Below are 20289 nucleotides of genomic sequence, written 5' to 3'. Positions count from 1 at the left end.
TGTGATTACTATATATATATATATATATACAGTAGAACCTCCATTAAGGGACACCTCTATTTAAGGGACATTTTTTCTGGTCCCTGTCCCTTTGAATAGAGACTTCCATGTATTTACCTCTAATTAAGGGACACTCTGTTTAAGGGACAGTCACAAAATAAAAAAAAATGCAAGAAATAATGTATAAGCACATAAGAAAAAGTGAGTTTACTAGAATTCAAGTTTCACTTTTCCTCTAAAAATTCACTGAGGTTAGTTTGACATAATTATATGTGAAGGAAAAAAGTAATGTATTTTCAAAAAAACTTGCTGAAATTAAAATGCATAATTTGCCCTCTCAACAATTTATTCAAGTTGGTTCAGGGCCGACGAAGAGTTCATGGCAACTAATTAGCTTTGTATATAAAACTTAAGAAATTTGAACATATTAATTGTAATTCACATAGTATATTACATTGTAAATTACATAACATAAAGCAAATACATGTATTGAATTACTTCAAAATTATTTCTGTGTGATACAAAACTTTACCATTACAAAATTTTTGATTAAATTTTAATTAATAAAATAATATAAACTTAGAAATTTGAATAATTATGAATTTTCTTCAACATAATGAGACATTTTCAGTATTTAATCTTAAGTGTTAATAGTTGATGTTTATTGTGATGTTATACTACGTACACAGCATGCATCAATTCATCCACCTCCAAATAAGGGACACCTCTATTTAAGGGACAAAATGTCTGGTCCCCTAAGTGTCCCTTATTGAGAGGTTCTACTGTATATATATATATATTATTATTATTATTTTCCTTCCTCCCTACAGGTGCAGACATGACCCATTAGCTCAGTTGGTTAGAACGTTGTGAAGCTTTAGGGTTCAATCCCCGCTTGGAGCATTCCTTATTTTCGTTTACTAATTTTCAATCTTTCATTTTTTTTATTTTCCTTCCACCTTACAGTCATAGATGTGGCCCATTAGCTTAGTTGTTTAGAGCATCGTGCTAATAACGCAAGGGTCATGGCTTCGATATCCCCCCCCCCCCCATGAGCCATTACTTTATATTCACTTACCTTATTTTTAATATTTTATTTTTTCATTTTGTTTCTTGCACTGCAAGTGCAGACGTGGCCCATTAGCTCAGTTGGTTAGAGCGTCGTGCTAATAACGCGAAGGTCGTGGGTTCGATCCCCCCATGGGCCATCTTTAAATGTTTTCTTCCTCCGACTAAATTTGAATTTCCATTTCATGAATGTAAATGCTCTCTCTCTCTCTTTTTCTTTAAATCCACATTCGAGAATTTTCGTTCTCTGGAATAACAAAACCTATTTTCCCTTTAGGCTAAAATTTTTTGGTTCCTGGGTTGAAACTGGAGCTCCGAACGTGTTTTGGATTTCTGGATTCTTTTTTACACAGTCATTTTTAACAGGTAACTTTTACTTTTTCTAACACTAAATTGTTTTATTTGCCTTCACACAAGTAACTGACGGGAGAATGAATTTTTTGGTATTTTCAATAATTTCTGAAATTAATTGCAGTTTCAAACTGAGGGGAGGTGGATTGATTCATTAAAAAACTAAAATATTGTGTAAAATCACCTTTGTGTAATAAAGTTGTGGCCATCGGTTTCTGCCATTTTGTGTATGTAGCGCGTCAGCATTCAGTTTGCGAACATATGTTGCTATATAATTCTTGCTTCAACACTCCTCAAAGTTTTCCCCAAGAGTATCCGTGTATGAAGCAGTAAAATTAAATTTAAAAAAAATAATATTGTTTCAATCACAATTTAAAAAAAAGCATGTTATACAATACAATTTTTGTTAAATAAAAAGTGAGTAATTTAAAAAAAAAAAAAAACAAATTGTAAAATGTATAATGTAGTCAGTGAAATGTATGTTCTCTAAACAGTGAATATTATAAATGGAAAAAAAAGAAGAAAGAAAAATGTGTTGAAATAGGGTTATTCCTCCAAAATTGTGAGGGGTGCGGGAGGGGGGAGACGAGACCGAGAGAGACATGCGTATTAGTAACTCACGACCACCTATTTTTCCTTTAAAACAATAAAGAAGCACATTTACTTTTTGCTTACAAATTCATTAAGTATATTTTATTAATTTATGCATTTGAAGTAATTTTAATCAAAAAATATTTCATCGCCGATTAATCGGAACAGGCTGTCCGCGCATACGGAAAGTCAGGGAAAGTCATGGATTTCCACCATGATTGAAAATGGTCATGGAAAGTCATAATTTTCAGCAAGAAAATGCTCAAAAGTCATGGAAGCGGACATCTGGTCATGGATTTTGGGATCAAGAACATGATATTTATCAAATTCTACAAATTATTAAGTGCAAAATTTACGCATCTTAGCCGTATCATACGCTTTTACCCTTCAGTCCCGAGTTTTCACACATTTCGAAATCCGATTGCATCCTCTGCTATAATACTCGTTCGTTTTCCTTTACGATGTGATTCTACCGTTTGGACGTTTGCAATTTTGTGTTTGGCATTATTTTTAACCTCCTTATTTGGCTAATTTTGTAGTTGGGATTTTATTTTGGGGGTATATTTCTAATTTTTTCCGCTCTTATTCAACTCAAAAAAATTTAAGCATCCGAGTTCATTCAAGAGACTTATAAAAATATCATTAATTATCAGCAGTGTCTTAAGTTAATGAACATTTTTGAAAATAAAATTGGTCTAAAGAATTAATTAAGGACATTTAAGACATCAACAAAATACAGAAATCAGGAAATTTTAAATCGGATTTTTTTAAAAATATTTGTAGCCCATCCTAAAACTTTGGCGGTAGTATACCTGGTAATGTCTGGTAAGTTAATTAAGTACTTTCATTTATTTTATTTTTTTTTTTCTGATTTGTTTAATTTTATTTCTTGTAAACATAATTTTAGTATTTACTAAATTGTTGCTAGTCACATTTTTCTTTTTTTTTTTTTTTTAGAAAACTACTAGCTTTAAAAGATAATAAGTTTTAGATGCATTATCCTCATATATATAATAGCCCATGATCGAGTACCCCCGCGTGTTTCAACAATGAAACTCGCGCCACGGCATTATAATATGTTTTGGTAATGTTTAACCTGCAGGTAAAGGCTTTATTGTGACAAGGCTGAACTCGATCCGGTAACTTAAGTGTTTCACAGATAAGATTGTGTCATTTCAGGGGAATGAAGAAACGAAAGAATGGTCAACAATAAGCGCTACCTACTAGAGTTTAAGGTTGATCCACTGGAGTTAGGGTTACAATTTCAAGTGTCAAAATATCACCAAACAGGCAATGGCTTTGTTCAAATGTAGAAGCAATTGTCACCCTTCATACCTTGACGGGCGATTTTCTAATTTGTGCATAAAATAAATATTTATTTTTAAAAAATGCAAAAGAAAAAATCAAGCTTAAACCAGATGCTTCGCTGTTCACCAGTAGTTTAATATCATTTTTGCTGCGTGTTTGAAGCTTCTTTTATTTTGAAAAATAATTTTTCAACTTAAACTTTTATTGGTATTTTTAGTTATTGAAAAATTATTGTGTGTCTCATCAGATTTTTCTGAGACAAAATAATAAATTTGGTTTCATGTAAATTCTTACCTATATAAAAATTTTGTATGATTTATTGGAATTATTTCCAGAAATTTTAGAGATTTATAAATGGGGTTCTTGGTAACAAAATAATTAACTTGAAACTCTAATTATTTCATGTGTATTACTAGTCATTGTTGCATACATTGTTTTTTAGTTATAATAGTAGCTGAACTAGTTACATTTCACTTTAAGTTGAATGTTTATAAACATGGTTGCAATTTACTCTTCACGAAATGCAAATTTTATTATGAAAAATTAATGTTTCTTCTGGAAAAATTGCATCCCATGTCATCGAAAGTTACGAGCTAAAGTCACAGAAAGTCAGGGAAAGTCATGGATTTCAAAACTTGAATTGTAGCTGATAGCCTTCCGGTAAAAATCATTTAGGTTTTCTCCTCTTTGAGAGAAAGTTCAAAAAAAAAAAAAAAAAAAATAAAATAAAATTCATGCGCATGAAAAAATACGATTTTTGAAAAAAATTCTCGAATTTTCTGCATATTTTTCGAGTTTGAGGTAAAAAATTTAAACATTCCTTTGAAAAAAAAACAAACTGAGTTTGAAGGAAAAGATGAACACAAACAATGTGTGTATTTCATGTACAATCAATGTGTTTGTTGTAATAGCTAACACAAACTTTACTTCTTTAATTTTCGCAAGTCTAATAGGAGAAACATCATTTACGTAATTAACCATGGCCCCACTTATGGAGCCATGCATGAATCAAGAAGTCTTCAATGCATCTTTGAAAATGTAGTGCTGCCATCTATTAACCAAAAGTAAAGTTGTTTTCATTGGAAATGTAATGCTGCCATCTATTAACCAGCAGTAGAGTTTATTTTCTTTGCAAGTAGCGAGACAGAGCTTTGGTTGCGTGTCACTCCCCACCGTCAAAATGCTTCTAACACCATTCTTGCAAATTTTTATGTAGCGTGACTCCCTGAATCCAAATGTGACCACCATTTTCCCCCATCACATTCTAAGTCATGGAAATGGCGCCCCCAATTTTTGAGCAATCACGATTGCTTATTGTTCTCATTTGACTGCTTTGAATTTATATCATTTTATTTTCCCACCAGCACCCTCTGCCATCACCACCGTCGCGTCGACCGGCCTCACGATGCTGCTCCTCTTGCGAGAACCGTCTCCAGGTTGCGTCCATATCCTACGCACACACGCCTACACACACACACACATAAACACATACGCACATACATACACTCATGCCTGCGCACAGACACAAACACACACACTCCTACACACACACTCATGCCTGCACACAGACGCAAACACATATGCCTACATACACACACACGAACGCCTACATACACACTCGCGTACACACACAGCACTGCATACACAACACGCACACACGATGCATACATTCACACACACATGCGCACCCACACAAATGCGCCGACACAAATACACACACATGCGCCTACACAAACACACACGCGCATTCATACACACACACTCTCGTGATTGCGAAAAACATAATTTGAATTCAAGATGCCAAAATTCAAATTAATATTTTTTTTTTCAGTTTTTAAATTTTATACCCATTATATTTTTATATGGAAGGCAGCGAGCATTACAAAAACCATTAACAGTCTCCTAATAGGTTAGAGAAGTGCAGAGCTCAAAAGCATGAATATTTGGAGCAAGCTAGTTGCTACTCACGGGAGTATTTATTATCCCACAAAAATATTTAAAACACATCATCAAAACCGATCCTTTTTTCTTCTATGGGTTTGTTTAATATTTTTTTCATTTTTTTTTTCGGCATATAACCAAAGTATAGGACTCACTTCTATGAGCTCCATGCCTGAAACATTTTCACGTTAAAAAAAAGAAAGAAAGAAAAATATTGGAAACATTACATATTGCATAGTCATAGTCGCATCGGAGATCTTCAATAAAGAACCTTCCCGCATTATTCAACTTAAATTCACAAATTGAAGGAAAATTAAAATGTACTTATAATATAACATTAGTGTGCATTTATATTTCTGGGCATACATCGGCTCGATATCGCATTGTTTTTCACTCTATCAGGAAATGATAAACAATGAGCGCGGTACGTCATATAAATATAGCGCACTAATGCTACATCACAAGCATATCTAAGTTCATTTTTAGACTTAAGGAGCGGCTCAATTCAGGACATAAAATTGCTTGCGAAAACGGAAAAGATGATTTTTAAAAAGTTTATAAATTTAAAATTATTTTTGAAAAACATCTGCTCCTGCCGATCTGCTTTCAAAAGCTCGAAAAGTTTGAAAAGTCATCACTTTTTACATAATAAACTAGAATTAAAATTGTCTTTTTTCAGCTGTTTGAACTGCCGAATTGTTACAGATTTTTTTGAGTAAAAAAATGTAAACACATTCACTGGTACTGCTTGATACACCTGATTCAATATTAAGCCCATGCGTGTGTGTGTGTGTGTGGCCGGCCCGGCCTAGGGGTCTCCAAAAATTACGGACCATGTAGAAATGTATACAAATATTACTTTAAAACGTTTGTTGTGGCATTTTTAGAGCTATGGTTGAAGTTTATAACAATGTGGCTTTTGACATCAAAACAGCCTATTTTTGCTGTCTAGCATTTCACTTTTGTAGTTTTTACCCTCTGTGGACCCTAGGCAATAGCATATGCAATAACTCCGCTGTTGCAAATGTGTGTCACTTTTATCTATTGTACTGCTCAAGGAGCCTACTGTTTTGAGATTTCTAAATCGGACTCTAAATATATAACGAAAACCATTTTTAGTTTTTCTGAAACAAAATAAAAGTTTATATTCTCTGTTTGATTGGACGAAATTTTCTTCTTCACTATTATTTGCTTCTCACTATACTGAATGTGTAATTATAATTGGCGTAATGCTGACCAATTTCGATATTTGGACAAATCCAAGGGTGTTTTCCGGTTAAGATCAGTTTTAGTATTCAAATTTCCAATTCTAATATGATACTATACATGGATAAATATTCTGTACTATCTTGACCAGCTCAAGAGAAATTTCTGGCTTATTTTAACACTTTTCCCTCAAAACAAAATTCTGACAGGATAGTGGATAAGTCTAATTGTCTATCTATTAATTGTATATATTTTTAAGACACACATATACTAGACGTGATAGTTCCCTCTATCAACTTTTTCTTTCTCTTCTTCCTTTTATTTCTTTCAGGAGCTTCTCAGAATTACGCCAGAAAATACTGCATACCTATTGATCTTCTGGGGTACCAATTCGAAGTACTTTCCTTCGAGTCTGATTCCGATACAAAACCAGAAGACGGTGTTTATGTAAAAGTAAGCATTTATTCAAAAGATTCAACTGTTCCCCCCCCCCCCTATATTTTTGAGGAGGCAAAATTTGTTTTGAACAAAGGTTGTGGGAAAGTTTTTTCGTAATGCGGACTGTGGTTGATATAACATTAAAGTGGAAAATACTCTGAAAGAAAGTTATTCGAAATGAAACTTCGATGCAGCGAAGACAGTAGTAGAAGTATATTAGAGTAAAATCTTGAACTTTTCCAAGATTTAATGTATCTGGTGATGTATCACTCTAGTTAGTTTTATATTTCATAGGTCACGCCACTGAAATAAGTTGATATCAATTCATTTTCTATAGTAGCATCATCGTCGAAATACTTAACTAAATTAAATAAAGCTGTAAATGGTTTTCTACTCTACGCCTACCCGTTTTCTGCAAGTGATCATCTTTTTGGTCCTGCAATTTAGGAAGTTTTAGCCAGTATAATGGGAAAAATTTAATGGGAAAAAATAACGAAATATTCTTCGTTATTCAGCAATGATATATAAAAATTGAAATTTTAGTGATATGGGACTTAGATAAAAATTGTCTGATCAAGAATACTGATGCAAAAAATTAGAATTTGAAATCTCCTTTGTTAGCCACAAAATTGCAAATTCGGTCGCCTAATGTCTAACAGTGAACTAATTTCTCTTCTGCAGACGATTCGAAACAAAATAGTATAGCAAAACATGGTTTATTGCCATTACCAGTGCCTTCTCTGTGAGTGTGTGTGTGTGTGTGTGTGGGTGGGGTGGGGGAGGGGAGAAGTCAATTGATTCAAGTCCCACGAAATATGGAGGGCACGATTAGGAGCCCCAGGTTGTTTGAGCACCATTTCGCACAACAGCGCAGCAGTTTCTTTCCCTAATGTCTGCTGTGAAAAAAAAAAAAAAAACTACTGTATTGCTATCAGGGTTGTTTGTGATCCAAAATTTACGAAAATTTTGAGTTGTCGTTTCCGAAAATTTTGGGTTGACAACATTCGAAAACTGAACATTTATTTAAAAAAAAACTGTAATGTTTTTTTTTTTTTTTCAGTTATTTTTGTATGCATGTTTGAAGAACTTTTACAGGGTGTAGGACAAGCTTCCTCATAGTTTTCAAAAAGTTTTACCTAGGTCCACTATCACCTCTGTGCTAAGTATATTGTATGAGCAAATTTCATTTATACGTAAGAGTTTTTAAATTTAGTTTATTGATTTATTTAATTTTATATTAAAGCTCTTAATTGGAAAAAAAATCATTATGTTCTATCTTGCTTTAATGGAATGGATAAATTAATAACAGCAAAGAAACTGAGGTTTCATGAACTAGAAGGAAGACTAGTTCCCACTTTGCGAGACATCTAGGCAATAAAATCAGCTGCCAAAAACTTTTTAAAGATAATAACGGTTTGCTAGATGCCCAATCTTTCAAGTTGGACTACTGTCACCACGATGTTCGGATAACAAGACTAAATCTTTTGTTAAATAAAATGTTAATGTTAAACGTGTCTCTCTATTTTCAGGGTTTATATCTGGAAGGAGCGCGTTGGGATCGTCAGAAAATGAGACTCAATGAGTCATATGCCAAAGTGCTCTACGACACCCTACCTGTCGTATCCTTTCTATTTCTTTTTCGGTTCAATTTCCTAGATGTGTTAAAATGGAGTTGCCTGTGAAAAACCTACTTCCATACGTTATAATAATTGTTTTCTAGAATAAATAACATGCATGTCTTTGGTATAAGTATGTAATGCGGATTTCAATTTTCATTCAACAGAATACTGCATCAATGCAGTTTGTGCTATAAAGATTTGACGCTGAGAAATTTTGGTGTGTCATCAAGGGCGCCCATATAGGGGGGCAAGTGGGGGCTCAAGACCCCCCTTTAAAATTAGAAGTTCATTTGCTTTTAATACTTTTTTCTTTGCGAAAATGAAAAAAACATTTCTTTTCCAGCTTATAGTGAACAAGTTATTAAAAATATGAAATTTTAATAACTCTAATATGTACTGAAATCGTGTTCTAATGGGAAAATATCCTGCTAAACCGTGGGGAAAACATCTGAGCCCCCCCCCCTTAAAATTTTGCATATGAGCGCCCATGTGTGTCATCGAATGATCAAAAAACATTTCTTGTTTCTTCAATCTGTTGCAGATTCTCTAATTGCATGGGAACTTTATGCTTATTGAAAATGTCAACTGAAGAATATCTTTTAAATGCAAAAAGTTTCAGAACAAACGCTCTCTTTCTTCTCGAAAAGTTCTTCAAAATGTGAATATTTGCAAGTGATGCATTTTTGTGCCTTCCACTGTAGAAACCTTTATACATGTAGGTTAGCTCAGAGTTTCTCAACCTTTTTGGACCCGCGTGGCGGCCAGGTCTTTAAACAAAAAAAAAAAAAAAAAAAAAAAAAAAAAAAAATTCACGGACCAATGATGTTTCTTTTCCTTTCTTTCTATCTCTTCTTTTCTTTTCTTTTTCTTATTTTGTAAAAAAAAAAGTGAGAGAGAGAGAGAGAGAGAGAGAGAAAATCTTGCATGTGAGAACCGTTGAAAAAAGAGAATGCACAGTGGACGCCGGCTAATTGAATCAGCCGCTTTAATGAACCAAATTGTCAAAAACAGCATAAAATCCAACTTTATTAAAATTGGCCGCTTTATTGGATCAGCCGTTTTATGGAATCAAAACTGTTTAGAACAAATTTGATTCATATAAGAGGCGCCCGTTGTATTTTACTGACTGGTGAGGTTTTTTTTCTCTTTTTTTTCTATTTCTTTCTCACTTTCTTTTTTTGTGAAAAAAAAAATGCTTTTAACTCGGTTATTGTCAAGCACTTTTGAAAAAAAAAAAATTGCGAACACTGATGTTTATTTTAATTTTTTTCAACAAGGTAATAATAATAATGAATAAATTTAAAAATATATAAATTAATCTTTACTTGGAATTAAAAAAGTTAAGAAAAATATTTAAATGATAAGATTAAGAAAAGTAATTATTCTAATACTGAAATGTAAATAATAAGCATTGCTGAAAAATAATTGAAAACAACGGAAATTAAATACAAAAGTCACATAAAGGATGACGACGAATGGGATGTTATTTTTGCTATCGTGTTTCATTAATAATTATTATTTATTTATTTATTTTTTTGAGTGAGGAAATTTTTTTAGCGTAGGGGCGAGCAAAAATCTCTGCCGACCGGTCAAATTTTTCTAAGGACCAGTGCTGGTCCGCCATACCACCAGCACTTATGCGGAATTTCATTTTAAAAATTCATAGCTTCGTTAAAAACTCTAAGCATGTACCATATAACAGACAACATCATATTAGCTTATGCATGTAATTATTTTCAAATTTAGGACATCGTTAACGGTTCTGTATTAGTTTTTTGGGGAGATTGAAATGAAAAAATGTTTCCCAACTCAGTACCTATCAATTGTTTTACGACATAGCAACCAGCGAATATTATAACGTATTTATAAACACTAGAAACAAGGTTGGATCCAAATCTGTCTTGGAACCAAAATGTCGGACAAGTCGGCCTGTCCTTAGTCTACCCTACCTCCTTGACTCTTTTTCCTCAGATGTGGATCAAACCAGGGAAGAAGTCAGACTTCCAGCCCTCTTCTTCGTACACCTGCCCCATGTACAAAACGAGTGCTCGGAGGGGTACGCTCAGCACCACGGGCCACTCCACGAATTTCGTGATGATGATCGACTTGCCTTCCGACAAGCCCGAAAAGCATTGGATCAACCGGGGCGTCGCTTCGCTCTGTCAGCTGAGTGACTGAGAAGATCAACTCGTATGTTGAGGCACTAGGGATGAAGATTGATGTGATTGTTTAGTGTATCTTTTTGTAGTCTGTTAGGATTTTTTGCTCCAATAAACATTTTTCACTTTTCAAAACGTTGATTGTTTGTAGAAATACGAAACAGTTAACACTTTGTTTCTTAACGTTCGTTGATTACTTTAAACAAATTATGAAATTTTACCTTTGAATGTTAATGAATTGATTTCCAATGTTTTGAATACGAAATAGAAACCAGGTCATTTGACTTGTTTTTTCCTCTTTTTAGCCTGTCTTCTCACTAAGCATATAAGACGTATTGTGTAGATTCCTTCAGAGAAATCGAAATAGCCTCTGCTCCTCACTTCGAAAAGGAGTTTTTTAGGGAGGAAGCCTGGAAATGTGAGGCTGTTAATTGGTAAGAAGATACTCTACATGATGGACAAGCTATAACCGGAGGTTTTATCTCTACCTTTTTTTTTTAAATTGCAACAGTTATTCAATGTAACTTTTTTGAGTCAAATGTCTGTACTTTTAACGACTCCACTCCAATTTTAATAGCGTGGTTACACCTATTATCGTAAAACAGAAGGAAAACTTCCAAATTATGAAATAGTTACGCAATATAAGTAGTTGATGCACCAGGAAGAGACGAGGGTTGTTCAATTTATTCATAAATAATAGAGACAGGCTGAGGTGTCATGAGAAAATTCTAGTCTTTAAAAGAGTGTCTCAAATGGGACAAGCTAGGGAATCCTTGGTTTAGAGCATCAATGTTTCGAAAGTTATGTTAGAAATGTTAGTGAACGATTTCAGGCTGTCAAATTTTTTCTTAAAACTTACCACAAATCTTTATTTTTTTCAGAAACAACACATAGTTAAGATGCTTCAACGTAGAAGAAACTATTTCTTCAAAAATACACCATATAGACTTGGAGATATATATCCAGCTATAAATTTCAAAGGACTAACAGATTCCCCCCCCCCCTTTTTTTGGTAATCTACTGATTGTATCAACTCTAAGTTTGAACGAAGGGATGAACCCTTATGAATGCTGTATCATACAAATCTACATTGCAACTGCATCATAGCAGAGGCAAGGACTCATATAAATTATACAACGAACATTAACTGAGGCTTATAGTATTATACAAAAAAACCTTACCTGTAGAATCTTGCATACTTATATTAAAGGTCAACTAAATATTTCCGAATGCAACGTATAGTTTCTTCTTTCTTAAAAATATTGCACTATTATGATGATAATATATTCCACAGAGTGATATCGCATCCAGAATCATACCATTTTTTGTAATTGATGTGTCCTTCAATGGAAGAAGAACGTTCTTTTGTGAGTAAAACGTAATGAAGATCCGTTTCCATTGCCCCTTTTTTATTTTCGTAATGAAAAAGATATATATATATATATATATATATATATATATATATCATGAGTAATATCTGTGAGAAGAAGTGAACGGACACAAATGAAGATTAATGATTTTTGTATTGGTGTTTATGAAGAAAAATGGTAAAGACGGGCATGTCAATAAAAAAAATCTCTTTGACGAAAACCAAATGATAGACCGTTTTTCAAAGTAGTGAGGGGGAGCATAAAGCGAATTGCAATAAAAAGCCACAATAGCACAGGTCAAAAAAAAATCTGTGTTTCTGTTTTAATGCATGAATTCAGATACTATCCATCGAAAAACACTAAAATATCCATCCATAGGTTTTAAAGTCTGTTTTAGTTTGTTTTACTTTTATAAGTATGCTCTGAAGATTTTAACTGAGCGTAGGAGAAAAAATTTAATTGATTTTTGACTCTGCTTTTTGTAAATTTATCGTCTGCTCAGGGACGTAACTGGGTCATTTTCGAACAGGGGCGAGACCTCGATTTAGCGCCCCCTCTCCCTCTTAAAATAAAAGAAAATGTTCTTGGAGAAATTTGATGGCGTCAACATCAGGACCCCTCAGCTTCACACAGTTCAATGATTTAGTACGAGACCTTAACCTGCCCAAGAATAAAGCAGAGATTCTAGGTTCCCGATTAAAACAGTGAAATTTGCTTGAAAATAATGTGAAAATAACTAATCAAAGAGATTGCCATCAATTGTTTGTGTTTTTTCACTAAAGAAGATGGATTTTGTTACTGTAATAATGTGACGTATTTGTTCGAGGAAATTGGAACACCATGCCTATTTTCTGACTGGCGATTTTTCATCAATAGCTCTTCAAAAGCTTAAAAGCAGCCCTTCACAACAGAACCCAATTACCCAGTCTCCCCTTATCACATTCTGTAATGTGCAAGGAAAGTTACGTGGAAGTTTAGCAAGGAAATTTTAAAGTGGTACTAGAGAAATTAAAACACACAGAATATGTTTGGTCGGTAATAGGAAATTTCAAGATAGTTGGTTTTCTGGTTGGAATCCAAGGCAAGTATGCTACGTATTCCTCTCATCTTTGCATATGGGAAAGCAGAGCAGATTCAGTACATTACCAACAGCGTATATGGCCTAATCGAGTCGAATTTCGGGTAGGAAACATAATGTCAAATGGGAACCATTTGTAGACCCTAAGAATATATTGATGCCGCCACTACATATAAAATTAGGCCTAATAAAGCAATTTGTGAAAACTCTGGATCAAAGTTCAAAATCTTTTGAATATTCAAAAAAATTGTTTCCCAAATTATCTGAAGCTTAAGCTAAATCGGGTATTTTTGTTGAATCACAAATTAAAAAAAATGAACAATGATGAGTTCACGCAATTACTCAATCCTAATTAAAAACTAGCTTGGAAGAGTCTTAAAGCTTTAGTGAAGAGTTTTCTCGGAAACAGAGCTAACAATTATCAGAAAATGATTGAAAACATGCTTGAGAGCTTTGAAATTATGGACTTTATAATGTCTCATGAACTTCATGTGCTACATGCTCACCTGAATCAATTTAAACATAATATGGGTGCCTACTTAAAGGAGCAAGGAGAGCGTTTTCACCAAGATGTGACGGACTTTGAAAAATGTTACAAGGCGAGTAAAATCAGAATATGATGGGAGATTATATTTGGGGTTTATTACGAGACAGTCCATACAAATATAACAAAATAATAAAAACTAGTCATTTTTCAACTTGATTTTTTATTATTTTACGTTTATGTGCTATTATTTATTGTAGTATTTCAAAATTTAAAGCACTAATGTTCAGCAAAAAAATTTTTACTTTAGTCATTAAAAACAATTCCTGTTATTTGCAGTGTGCATATTACTTTGAAATTTAATCCCCTTTTTAGCTTACTTTCCCAGTAAAAGTCAGAAAAAGAAGAAAAAAGCATGAAAGAAGGCTCAATGCATCTTAAAAATATCGCGAAAAACAAAAAAATGTCAAAAATAATTAAAATAATTAAATAAATATCGAAAAATTAAAAATTGGAAAGTAGAGTATTGTGATGGGAAAAAATATCTGTCGGTCCGTCGGTCTGTCTGTCTGTTCCCTCCTAATAGCTTTTGAATGAATAGTCCGATTCGAAAAAACTTTTTTTGTTCGAAAGATCTCGGCGAGGACACCTAATTCCCATATTTTACTTTTTGATTTGAACTATTTTTTGTTTAATTTTGAACAGTTCAAAAAAACTTAACATTAGCGTCTACGGGGAAATGCAAGGCAATTCCGAACTGTGAGGCGAATTTACTTCAAACAAACTTTGTAGGAAAAAGCTTTTGATGAAAAACTTGTATGTAAAATATCTTTTTGATTTGAACAATTTTCCGTTCAATTTTGAACAGTTCAAATCCTTTAGCAATAGCGCGTACGGGAAAACTGGAAGTTAATGTAGATTCTGTACTTGAAGGCAGATTTACTTCAAACAAATTTTGTTAGAAATAACTCTTGACGCCAAACTCAAGAGTTCGACTCCGAGAATTTAGGTGCACTTGACTCCGACTCCCCGACTTCGACTCTGACTTCGTAGCTTTGGCAAAAATTTATACACGGAGGAGAAATGACTGACTCCGATTCTTAAATATTCGACTCCGACTCCTTTCTCTCAAAATGAGATTGACTTCGACTCCGACTCCGCAGCTATGGTTTTAACTGTGAAATAATTATTGCGCAGACGATTTTTTTTTTTTTTGACAATGAAAATTATTTCTTTAAGTTGACATTTTATTGTTTTTTTTTTTTTTTTTTTTTTTGGGGGGGGGTAAGTGCATTAATTCATTCAAAAAAATGTTTTTGGCAACAGGGGAAAAAGACGATTTTTTCTTGATATGATGTATTTATGTTAATGAGCTTATTAATTTTAATTATTATTTTTTCGTTTTGAAAGCTGTTAAAGATTTTTTTAATGGAAAAAAGTGTATTAGCTGCTTTGTTTAAAAGTTGCCGCTATTTTATTTGTTCGTTTCTTTTCTTCTTTTTTTTACGCATCTAATTTTTTTAGATGAGTGAGGAATATTTTATTCCTAGAAATCAACTTAAAGTATTTTAAAAATATGTTTGAAAAAATTTGCGACTTTAGCTATTTTTGAGAATATTGATCAGGTACTAGAAAGTAGTATGGATATACGGGAAAGTAGGCTCGTCTAGCTCTAGACAGAACTTCTTGTTATTTATGTGTTCATAATTGTACTAAAGTAAAATTTTTGCTTTAGGACTCGTATGTTTTATGGTTAAAAACTGTCTTTTTCTTTCATTAACAAGAAGTTTCGTCTAAAACTAAACGAGCCTTACTTTCCCGTATACCCATACTACTTTCTAGTACCTGATCAATATTCTCAAAAATAGCTAAAACCGCCAATTGTTTCAATCATATTTTTTAAATATTTCAAGCTGATTTCTAGGAATAAAATATTCCTCACTCATCTAAAAACGCAGATGCGTAAAAAATAAAAAAAATAAATAAATAAAAAAACGAACAAATAAAATAACAGCACCTTTTAAACAAAGCAGCTAATACAATTTTTCCCATTAAAAAAAGAAATTCTTTAACAGCTTTCAAAACAAAAAAATAATAGTTAAAATTAAGAAGCTTATTACAATAAATACATCATATCAAAAAAAAAAAAAAAAAATCGTTTCTTTTTCCCCTGTTTCCAAAAATATTTTTTTAAAATGATTTAATGCACTTACCAAAATCAATAAAAACAGTAAAATGTCAACTTAAAGCAATAATTTTTACTGTCAAAAAAAAAAAAAAATCTCTGCGCATATCTTTATGTAGAAATATTAATGACTTCGAGTTTGTCCGCCGAAAACTGAATACCTAAATTAAAACTTTAGCGTGAAAATAAAAACAAGTCATATTAACAATAATCATTTCACAGTTAAAACCATAGTGTCGGAGTCGGAGTCAATCTCATTTTGGGATAAAGGAGTCGGAGTCGACTATCCAAGAATCGGAGGCAATCATTTGTCCTCCGTGTATAAATTTTTGCCAAAGCTTAGAAGTCAGAGTCGAAGTCGGGGAGTCGGATTAATTGTCGGGCACAGGAGTCGGAGTCAGAGTCAGGTGGCCCTTAATTCTCGGAGTCGGAGTCTGGAGTTGGCGTAAAAGCTATTTCCAACAAAATTTGTTTGAAGTAAAATCAAAAAGTGAAATATGGAAATAAAGTGTCCTCGCCGAGATCTTTCGAACAAAAAAAAGTTTATTCGAATCGGACTATTCATTCAAAAGTTATTAGGGGGTGGGGGACAGACAGACATACCGACAAACATTTTCCCCCATCTCAATACCCTACTTTCCAATTTTTAATTTTTCGATATTTATTTAATTATTATTTTTATTTTTGACTTTTTTTTTTTTGCTTTTGTAATATTTTCAAGATGCATTAAGCCTTCTTTCAAGCTTTTTTCGTCTTTCTCTAACTTTTACTGGAAAAGTAGGCTAAAAAAGTGACTATTTGTTAAAAGTTGTTAGCATGTAAAAAAAACAAAAATACTTTAAAACTTCACTTTAGTAGATTCTTAAATATCTTTTGAAAACACTGAAAGATTCAAGTTTCCATCATTAAAACATTTGAGAAAAAATGTACATTAGGTTAGTAATTCAACACTGCGTGAATAGAGTGCACTGACTACCAAATTGGCAACAAAAAATTGAAAAATTTACTCACTCATTTTTCTCTGTCCCTCGCTCTTACATAATACAGATTAGATACCAGAAAATGTATTTCTTGAGCATGAAATGCAAAATGTAAATTCGAAAACGATAACTCTTAGATGAGTAACTCTATATCACTTTTTAAAAAAGTTCTTGCAGAGAATTTTCCTTTCAGTTTCAAAATACTACGTATTCGAAACAATGCGTCCAGGGAAAACCCAGGCGTATGTGAGTTTACATAAAGCTTTTATTTTGATAAGATAATTCATCTATCCCAAAGTAATAAAATTTCTCGATAATTCTGTACCTCAGAACATGAATAACGTACGTCACATTACTGCTAATTTTCCGGAGAGCGAAAAAACTTTCGTCTGGCGAGCACAAAGGATAGGGCTCGCGTTCTTTTATGCAGGTAATAATTATAAAGACTTTTTTAAAATGAAATTACGTTGTGATGATTCTATTTGGAATAAGATTATGCATATAAAACAGTAATAACCTGAAAATTGCCATCTTTGGACTTACTTTAGTCTGACTCTGAGGTACCGAATTTATTTTCAATGTTTTCATTGTATTAAAACAGCTTCCATCTAAAAACTAATTGTAAAAAATGGGTTATGGTGAAATTTGTTCATAGTCATGTGATGTTTGAAATTTTAATTGCTAAGAACGTGATTTATAATAAAATTCAATTTATTGTTGCATGTGTAGGGCATAGATTCCGCTTCTATCTGTTTGGAAAACTCAGCAGTATATCACTCAGAATGAAACTTTGCTACATTTCTTTCTTTTCCTCCTCATTTGTAGTCTTTGACGGTTTCTTTTCATCTTCGACGCATGAGTAGTATCTTTGAATTTCACTTCGATTAGAAAAAGTTAAAATTTATAAATTTGACTAAGTAAATGTGAATGAGAGTCATTTGTTGTTTGTGATACCAGAAGTTTATTTCAGTTCAATGTTCCTAGGATGATGTTTTTGTTTCTCTTTCCGCCTTGAGTGACAATTCCGCCGGTGAAAAGTTATAACTTTGAATTTCAGCAGTTCCGAAAATTGAAAAAAACATTGCTGAGCTCATAACTATGATAATGCTTAGTATGAAGAATTTGTTCCACTGTTCTATTGTTTGCTAAATGAAAGAAACAAAGACACAATTAATGTGTTGTTGAAATTAAGAAAAAAAAACACAATAAAGTAAAATAATTTTTTAATGCAAAAGAAATGAGCTTATGTATGAAAAGACATATCGCTTGTTTGAGAAAAAGAGTGCTACAATACGGAATTTTTAACTTTCTTTTTTTTTCGCTTAAAAGGCTTCAAATGACGTTATCTACTTTGGAAAATAATGACAGTCTTTTTAATCTAATATTAACCACTAGGGAGTACAGCAATTTCCTTTTGCTCTAAACAGCAAATCTCCTAAAGATTTAAACTTCAAACGCTTCTCCTGTACAATTGTATTTCTTCGTATTGTGGCACTCTTCTTCCAAATGGGTGATATGACAAAAGCTTTGATCGGATGTCCTTTAATCCATAAGCTCATTTATTTTGAATTGAAAAAGGCGTTCTTTGCAACGCCGAAGCACGGGTCTTCAGTAATCTGCAATTTGTGCTTTTTGACGTTGGTGTTTCTTATTTTACTTTTTATGCACAAAGGTATTTATTTACCTAAAAACACGAAAGTAACTTCGTTACATTTCCGGGAAGAATATAAACTATATAGCTATTAAAACGAACAAGGGTACTTGAAATTCACCTGCCTCATGCGACAGTTTCCCAAATCTACGCAATTAGTGACTATCCTAAAATTGAGCAAATGTTTTCTGAATGAAAGAAAAATTTTTAATATTTACAACATAATTGAAATAACGTTTTCTCTCTAAATTTCAATACATAGAGTTTAATACATTTTTACAAATTTCAAGAAACCTCAGGAAAACGTTTTTAATACAGTGAAGCACCGTTTATACGTTTTTGATGGGACTATATGAAAAAAGCGTACACACGAAAAAACGTATAATAAGTATAGGTTAATACGTATTAGACTTTGCAGGGACCAATTGTAAAAACGTATAATTGATAAAAACGCATAAAAGAGAAACGTATAAACGGTGCTTCACTGTAATAGCTTATACAGTGTGCTGCAGAAACCCGGACAAGCAATTTTTTATGTAACTTTATTGAAAATAAATTAACAAGAAATAACAAATAATAATAAGAGTTATAAATTTATTAATAAATAAATCTAATTGGTTTCAAAGAAGCCGCTTTTTGCAGCGTTGCAGAGGAGTAACCGCTAATTGAAATCATCAGCCATGAGCTGCAAGACTTTCAACTTTAAGTTAACCTATTCCCACCGAATTAATTGCTTTAGAGAGTGCAAGTTTTTGTGGTTTTAGAGTAGACTCTAGATTCTAAGATAGAAGATAGATCCCTGTAATCCATGGGATTGAGATCTAGTGAATAGGGGGACTACACTACAGAGGATGTTATGCCATGAAAATTTGCTTTGAACCATTCTTTTGTCTTTTTGGCTGTGTTAGCTAGTGTAGAGTCTGGTTAAAACTTTCAGTCTACATTTCCAAAGTGCTTTTTGGCCAAGGAAGTGCAACAGCTTGTAAAATATGCTGGTGGTTTTTTTTTTTTTTTTTTTGGTTCATTTTAACGCTATAACTGGCATAAACTTGAGATTTCTTTTTGTCGCTTGAGCAAATTCCACCCCTGAAAAAGACTCACGATGGATTTTGGCAATGTTCAAAATTTGTCAAAGTGCTCGGAGTGTTGGCAGACCAAATCCTATCGTTCTGGGAGTTGTGAGCTGGTTCGAGGGTAAAGAGCTTCTCATCAATGAAAAACAATCTCTTTCAGTGCTGACTTGCGGCCCATCTCAAAAGTTTTGACATCTTTGGAACCGCACAACTTTGTTTCCATCTGTGAAAAGCTGAACGTTTTAAAACCTGTAAGGCTTTTTTTCAAAGCTCTATTTTCGCCATTAGCCACACTGATCGATCTCATATTCCTATTTCACAATTGATGGTTTTCATGGAAACCCGTTTATTTCGTTGAACTGGCTTTTTGATGGCCTTACGATTAGTAGAAGTGTTCTCTACATGCTTGTGCCTTTTCTGGACTTCGAGCCGACTGTTTCCAAGCTCCTTGAAACATCAGATATCACCTCACACTGCGTGCTGAGCACATTAGGCAAAAGAACTGTCGTTCTACTTGCTTAAGGCTACAGTAGACACTAAAAATGCTGAAAATCAAGGAAAAAAATCGAAAACTTCTTTTAGCCTTTTTTAAAAATACTATATCAGCTACTGCATCCCAGGGTAACAAGATTTTTTTCTTTTCATACATTATTTAATGTTTTGTTTTGCGCATTCATGACCACATCCCTAAGTTTATATTTTGCAGCACGTATACACAAACGTAAGTTGATCAGTAACTGTACAAAAGGCAAAGAGAAATTATAAATAAAATAGGCATTTAATATGG

The 20289-nt window shown here is 33.0% G+C and overlaps 2 protein-coding genes and 1 non-coding gene across 4 annotated transcripts in view; 2 read left to right on the top strand and 1 right to left on the bottom strand.

Moving 5' to 3' along the window:
• LOC129220726 (dynein axonemal heavy chain 3-like) overlaps nucleotides 1-10780 on the top strand; it is a 157256-nt gene extending 146476 nt beyond the window's left edge. The window contains exons 63-66 of the mRNA XM_054855156.1: nucleotides 1346-1434; nucleotides 6797-6918; nucleotides 8433-8522; nucleotides 10494-10780. Of these exons, the coding sequence (XP_054711131.1) occupies nucleotides 1346-1434; nucleotides 6797-6918; nucleotides 8433-8522; nucleotides 10494-10700 (508 nt within the window). The 3' untranslated portion in view covers nucleotides 10701-10780. The remainder of the gene's footprint in view (nucleotides 1-1345; nucleotides 1435-6796; nucleotides 6919-8432; nucleotides 8523-10493) is intronic.
• Nucleotides 1135-1208, top strand: Trnai-aau (transfer RNA isoleucine (anticodon AAU)). The gene has a single exon. It is a non-coding gene; the product is annotated as a tRNA-Ile (tRNA).
• A 6735-nt stretch (nucleotides 10781-17515) lies between the features above and the next one.
• Nucleotides 17516-20289, bottom strand: part of LOC129220461 (sodium-dependent phosphate transport protein 3-like) — a 44680-nt gene continuing 41906 nt past the window's right edge. For both annotated transcript variants that reach the window (XM_054854880.1, XM_054854881.1), the window contains one exon: nucleotides 17516-17923. In XM_054854880.1, the coding sequence (XP_054710855.1) occupies nucleotides 17759-17923 (165 nt within the window). In that variant the 3' untranslated portion in view covers nucleotides 17516-17758. The remainder of the gene's footprint in view (nucleotides 17924-20289) is intronic.

This window comes from Uloborus diversus, chromosome 4, assembly GCF_026930045.1.
Source record: "Uloborus diversus isolate 005 chromosome 4, Udiv.v.3.1, whole genome shotgun sequence".
Classification (NCBI taxonomy): Eukaryota; Metazoa; Arthropoda; class Arachnida; order Araneae; family Uloboridae; genus Uloborus; species Uloborus diversus.
This window is presented reverse-complemented; position numbering and strand designations above follow the sequence as displayed.